A 6,961-nucleotide genomic window follows, 5' to 3' on the forward strand; every position below is an offset into this window, starting at 1 on the left:
GGAGCCAGGTGTAAGGGGCTGAGTAGGAGCTCATGGAAAGTAGCTCCGCGCGGTCCATGGTCCATGTGCATCGAATTTGTTCATTGATGGATAGAATTTCTTCATTCGATGGACAGAAAGGAAGGACCCAAGGAAGCCCAATTAAATTGGAGAGGGAATGTTGAGGACAAGAGTTAGTGGAAGCGCAGTGGGGTTGGTACAAAGACGTTGCAGGCCTAAGCCAGTGCCAGCCACTTCCCAGCAGAGCCCCCAAGCCTCCTTTCTTTTAACCCCGAGATGCCAAAGGATAGCTCTGCCCTTCCCCGCCACCACTACCACCACCGAGAACCTGGGGTAGAGGTTCTGCAACAAGAATTTTTCTGAGGTGGTCACTGTTCTTAGTCTTTCTAGCTTTGTGTCTCTGCCGTCTTTGTCACTCGTGGAAACGATGAAAGAAGGAAATCTCCGGGAAACCGCTATTCCAAGAGGGAAGCCTGGCCCTCGGCACATTCAGGATCCACAGTCCCTGGCACTTAGGGCACAAGTTTCCCGCGAGGGAGTCCGGGGAAACTCTTCCACCGCGTTGCTGTCCTTTGGTCCCCGCCCCCTCATAGCGTCAGCGCGCCGCGGGCTGCGGGGTTTAAATGCGCACTAGCGGGAGCCCCGGCGCTTCTGCCCGGGAGCGCGGCCCGGCTGGAACCGCGGAGTGGGAGGGGAGAGAGCTGGCCGCATCCCCAGCCCAGCTTTGCTCCTCGACCCATGACTCCGGGGCTCGGTCCCCACTGTCACCGCCGCAGCATCCTTGAGCTCTTCCGAAACAGCGTTGATGAGAAACTACTCAGCAGCCTCCGCGGCGGGGAGCCATGAGCTGTCTGGATGTTATGTACCAGGTCTACGGTCCCCCGCAGCCTTATTTCGCAGCCGCCTACACTCCCTACCACCAGGTACGAGTCTGTCCGGGTGGGGCGGGAACTGGTGAAATACCCCGGGCAACGAAAGTACTGGCTACCCCAAAGGTCGACTGAGCCTCCGAGAGCCCAGAGCGACAGACGGGCACCCAAAGTCGCCCGGGTGCCAGGACCGCGCGCTCTGTGACCACTATTAGCTCACTCTCTTTAGCAGGTCCAACTGCTGTCTTGAGACAGCGCCTAAGTAGTTATGAGGTGCATCTAGACCTTCCCTAGAGGAGGATGTTTTCTGTTGCATTTTCTTCTTAGAGTCTGGTGCGGGTGCAAAGGGTTTCCTGCAAAGTTCCCGCAAGGAACTTTGGTCTTGACGGTAGAAATAAAAACAAAAAGGAAATCAAAACCAACCAGTGTCCTTCTAAGACGAAAAGGCTCGCGATCATCTCGGAATAATCTTCTCCACGTTAATTCTCAGGCCGTCGGGCCAACTAGCTCTAGAATTGGTGGATTCATTATCAGGAGAATCGCGCAGACGGCATCGGCCTGTGATCTGTGTTTTGCAAAATTCTAGAGAGCATTATTAGGGTGTGATTGACCTACCCTGGGAGTTCGCCTTTCTGGGGCCCAAGTGGCAGAATCCTACAGCCCAAAGTCTCCTTGAAGATCACTTAACCCCGCTCCTGCAAACTGTTCCGAGTATCGTTAGATTTTGCCTATTTCTCTTTTCCCTGGGCGGTGTGCTCCCAGGCAGCGCTTCCTTCCGTGTCCCCAGCGAAGGTATCACAATCCTAGGACAATATTCCAGGGAAAGAGAGCAGGCACACACCTGGGACCAAACTAGAAAGTAAGCGCCTGGTCTACCCTTTTGAGGAACATCGAAATGTACTGTAATGTTTGAATCAATACTTTAAACAATTTTATTTGCAAATCCCAACAATATATTAAGATGATGAAATGAGTACATTTTAAGTTTCTGCGCCCTCAAACTTTCCAACCTGGAATCTGTGTCTCCCTGTTAGATTTTAGAATTCAGCATGGCTTCGCATCGTAAATGAAGTGGGAAGGTGGCATTCAGGCTGTGGTGATGTTAAAAAACTGTTACCTATTGTCCTCAGCTTCTGAGACCAGCGGCCCTTTCCCACTACGGGACCATCTACTGCAAAGAGGAGTTAGTAAGATTTTCCAGCTGCTCCCTTCTCCACCTAAACCTCAGATCTGTCTACTACATAAAAGTTCCTCAGTCTGTGTGAGTCTGCCCTCCCCTGCAAGGCCATCTCTGCCTCCAGAATGATTTAGCTGTAGACCAGGTCTACGGTTCATTTCTAAGACAATGTTCTCAGTAGCAGCATGCACCACATTTTAAAGTTTCACAGATACAGTGATTTGCACTTCTCCCATGCTCCTTTTTATAATGTCTGTCCTAAACATTTTTTTTTTTTTTGGCGATGCCGGCAGAGTGCTGGTCCTTTGCTGACTATTCCTTACTTAAATGATCTGTGTTTTAAAACTACAAGTACAGAGAAGATGCCGCTGGCCCCAGCAATCTGAAGGCTGAGACAGGAAGATCTTAGTTCAAGGCCAGTCTCAGGTCCAAGGCAAGATTCAGGCCAGCATGAACTGTATAAAATCTTGCATCAAAACAAATCAAACGAATGAAAACAACTGACACCAACTTTGTGTGTGTGTGTGTGTGTGTGTGTGTGTGTGTGTGTGTGTGTGTGCCAATATCTACTTGCATTTATTTTAAAAAGCCATATTTCCCCAATCATGATTTTGGGATTCTTTTGCATTTTCTGTACTGCATTCCTAATTTTGTAGTATGGGTTCTGTTTTCTCGTTGTTGTTTTTGTTGTTCTGTTTCATGGTGAGAATGCTTAATTTTCCATGTTGTGCTTCCACTCTGAGAGAAAAGTCACCAACTTGACATGGGTGCCCTTCATCCCTTTAAAACTCCTGAAGCCCTGAGCACAGCTCTGGTTTGTTTTTCTTCTTCTTCTTCTTCTTCTTCTTCTTCTTCTTCTTCTTCTTCTTCTTCTTCTTCTTTATTTGTTTTGTTTTGTTCTCTTTGTTTGATGGTTGATTGGTTAATCAATTTATTGGCTTTTGAGATATTCACCCCAAACACTTTAAGAGAGGTTTTCCTGCAGCTCAGTGGCAATTCTGGGGAAAAGGGGTATCAAAGAGGGTGGGGTTTTTTTCTTGTTTTTATTTTATTTTATTTATCTTTGCATTGTAGGCTGACAGGCAACTCTTTTGACATCATTTTCTGGTTTTATGTGCAGGAACAAAGCTTAGACAGAGATGCCAGTTACTTAATAGATACCTTAGGGATACATCATCTGAAATTGATTTTTTTAACTCTTTTTATCTCCCTCTGAACAGAAACTAGCCTACTACTCAAAAATGCAGGAAGCCCAAGAGTGCAACGCCAGCCCCAGCAGCAGCACCAGTGGGAGCTCCTCATTTTCCAACCAAACCCCAGCCAGTGTCAAAGAAGAGGAGGGCAGCCCGGAGAAAGAGCGCCCGCCTGAAGCTGAGTACATCAACTCCAGATGTGTCCTCTTCACCTACTTCCAGGGGGACATCAGCTCTGTGGTGGATGAACACTTCAGTAGGGCCCTTAGCCAACCCAGCAGCTACACCCCAAGTTGTACCAGCAGCAAAGCCCACAGGAGCTCCGGACCCTGGAGAGGTGAGTAGGACCCCACTTAGAAGGTTGGCTGGAGCGTTGTCTGCCTTCCTGCAGTCTATCTCCAGGGCCCGCAAAGAAGTGCAGGCAAAAGAACAGTAAACTTAAGAGTGAAGGGAAAGGACCAGGGTGTGAGCTCTTCTTATTGATCCTGGAGGCAGTGAAGCCGGAACACTAGCCTTGGAACTGGAAGCCTTAGATGTATATGTTGGCTCTACCAATTCCTAGCACTATGACCTTGGGCAAGTCTCTTAACCTCTAGAAGGTCAGTATTTACTGGTCTCTAAAAATAGAATAACACTTGCCTTCCTAGCCATCCCCAGAGAAAAAGCCAGAGGGGTCAAAAACCGAAATGTCTTGCAGATGCTTTTGTGGACACCTGAGATTCCCTACACCTAACTGAGCAGAACCTACACCAACCACCTACAAAGCCTCTTCTGAAAATTTACCCATCAACCTCCCTGCAAGCAAAATTGACTTGAGAATACCTCCTAAAACTAGCCAGTTTTTTGCCAGGTTCAAATGCTTGAGAAATCTTAAAGCAAAAATTGTCCAGTGACATAACAAAGAAAGAAAAAAAAAACCTTTAACAGTTTCACGAAAGAGTTCAGCCTTTTCCTACATTCCCAATAGGCATCTGCTTTATTCTGCAAATAACAATCTCCCTCTATTACCAGCACAAGATGGCTGAGGAAATCATCCGGAGCTCTCTCAGCCAGTTTAATTTTTGGTGTGTAACTAAGCTAAGAAATGAGGACTGTGTTGTAAAATTGAAAACGAGTTTTCATTTGTCCTTTGTGCGGGATGGACAGCCGTTACTCCTCCTTATTATGCCCATAATAATATCTGCCACTTTGCACAAACCTTGTCCTTAAACAAGATTTCAAAGCATTCGTTTTAGGTACAAAACTCCCTTCCCGTTGCCTTTTTTCCTCCTTTAAATCGGGACATTTGTTCACCACTCAGAATACACTTCCCAAGCCGGTTTAGATGATTTTCTCACACGCGGTACTTATGCCTTCCCCAGAAGAGGTGTGCCATAAAAGAGTTTTGAATTAAATGCCTTTCTCCCCTTACTCTACCCAAGGCAGCAAATTTGAACTAAGCCCCGCTCTTTTATCATGCTACCATATTCTATGGAGTTGACGTTGATACTGATGAGTGTCGTCATCGTCATCATCATCACCATCGTCGTCATTATTATTATCACCACCACCACCACTACTACTACTACTACTCCGGCATCCTTGCTTTGCTCAGAAGGTTTGATAATTAAAGCTTGGTGGATGTTTTTTGTCTATGCAAATGACAGGGCTGCTCTGCTCCTTAAATACACCTACTTCACTTACCTCTTTGAATTTCTGCGGGAGGGGGAATATTTTAAAGACGACTTCTACAAAGAACACCACTAATAACTAGGTTTAGCCGTTTATCTGCGGTCTCCCAGTCCGACAGACATCTACCTGGAAGGGGAGCATTTTCTAGACCAAGGAGAGTTGAAACAGGAGAGAGGGTAGTGAGATAGACAGCCTCCAGGCAGAGGGATAAAGGTCTTTAGTGGGAGGCAGTGCTGCCGCCTGGAAAAGGAAGTCTACCCTAGTCCAAAGGGGAGAGGGAAAGCTCTCTTCTCCTTAAATCTCCTTCCTCCACCAGCAGAAATTCTGCTGCTGGTTTATCTACAAAGCTGGGTGATTCAGATGTTTTCTGGAGCTTTCGAGAAAGCCTCACTTCTCAGTTCCCTGACTTCATTGTTACCCGCTGCAGGCGGTGACCCAGAGGCGAAGTTCCAACGCCCCCACTCCGACCCCGCAGCCTTCTACCTTTTGATCCCCAATCCCCCCCCCACCCACCCCCCCGTCGGGTAGGGCTGGCCAGACTGCTGTGACACACTCCGCTCTTGCTTTCCTCCTGCACCTGCCAGCAGAAGGCACCTACCCGATGAGCCAGCGCAGCTTCCCCGCCTCCTTCTGGAACAGCGCGTACCAGGCGCCGGTGCCCACGCCGCTGGGCAGTCCTCTGGCCGCCGCGCACTCCGAGCTGCCCTTCGCCGCCGACCCCTACTCTCCCGCCGCTCTACATGGCCACCTGCACCAGGGCGCGGCCGACTGGCACCACGCACACCCGCACCACGCGCACCCGCACCATCCCTACGCGCTGGGCGGCGCCCTGGGAGCTCAAGCCTCTGCCTACCCACGGCCAGCCGTGCACGAGGTTTACGCCCCCCACTTTGACCCACGCTATGGGCCCCTGCTCATGCCCGCAGCATCTGGCCGTCCAGGACGCCTGGCCCCTGCCTCGGCTCCCGCTCCCGGCAGCCCGCCTTGTGAGCTCACGGCCAAGGGAGAGGCAGCGGGCAGCGCGTGGGCCACCGCCGGGGGACCCTTTGTGAGCCCCGCGGGGGACGTGGCCCAGAGCCTGGGCCTCGGCGTGGACTCAGGTAAGCGGAGGAGGGAGTGCAGTCTCCCCGCAGCTCCTCCCGCACTGTACCCGACTCTGGGCTGAGCCCCAGGCCCCCGCCCCCAACCCCACTACCCTTGGGAGACCACCACCCTCCGCCAGAACCACGTGGCTGAGAGATTGCATGCCATCATTTGTTTCTACGGGTAGATGTCTCTAGAAAGTAGCACGCTGCCATTGGCCTGGCTGGTGGTACAGAGGACTGTTTTTGTTCTTTGAATAAAGTTCGGTGGAAAGACTCTAGTCTGCGCTGGTCAGAACTGTAGCCACTATAAACCACACAACCACACGCGACTACTGAGCCTTTGCTAGTGTGGCTAGGATGAACGGAGACGTGCTGTCAGACATAATACACACTGGATTCCTAAAACTGCAAAAGAAAATAATGTAAAACCTCACCTCGTTAACATTTTATACTGAGTTTGCATGTTCTATGTCCAGCAATTGCCTCTTGGTTATATTGGGTTAAATAAAATATACTATTAAGATGCTCGATCATTTCTTCTTACTGTGATTCCCCTATGCGCCGCGCCAGTATACTTCATTGCTGCTGTACCCGTGACTCTGGGGTTTCTTACAGCGGTTTAACTGACAAGTTGAGTAGGTCTTTTACACGTGTGAAAATTAGACTGGTTTTGATAGTGATGCTAAGACCCTAGATGGGTAGCCTAGAGTTGAACTTCAGACGCGTGCACTCATTCAGCTGAGAATTGGAGTGGTCTGCGGGCTTTGCCCTGTTTTTTATTTTAGCGCAAATGATAAATGTTTAAAATAAGCCCAATTAAATGTGCTCGCTTCGGCAGCACATATACTAAAATTGGAACGATACAGAGAAGATTAGCATGGCCCCTGCGCAAGGATGACACTCAAATTCGTGAAGCGTTCCATTAAAAAAAAAATAATAATAAGCCCAATTCTTGGCAAGCCCGTT

General features: G+C 49.3%; 1 protein-coding gene across 2 annotated transcripts; it reads left to right on the plus strand.

Annotated features, from left to right (window-relative positions):
* Positions 1-614: 614 nt before the first annotated feature.
* On the plus strand, positions 615-6,523 carry VGLL2 (vestigial like family member 2). 2 transcript variants are annotated; one of them, XM_084775171.1, is made up of 3 exons: positions 615-923; positions 3,267-3,576; positions 5,495-6,523. In XM_084775171.1, the coding sequence occupies exons 1-3, from the start codon at positions 843-845 to the stop codon at positions 6,073-6,075; spliced, it is 972 nt and encodes a 323-aa protein (XP_084631297.1). In that variant the 5' UTR covers positions 615-842; the 3' UTR covers positions 6,076-6,523. The 2 variants fall into 2 exon arrangements, with proteins under 2 accessions (XP_084631297.1, XP_084631298.1); XM_084775172.1 differs by having other exon boundaries at positions 5,498-6,523.
* The last annotated feature ends 438 nt before the right edge of the window (positions 6,524-6,961 follow it).

The sequence above is a fragment of the Acomys minous genome (assembly GCF_964271855.1).
Source record: "Acomys minous genome assembly, chromosome: 3".
Lineage (NCBI taxonomy): Eukaryota > Metazoa > Chordata > Mammalia > Rodentia > Muridae > Acomys > Acomys minous.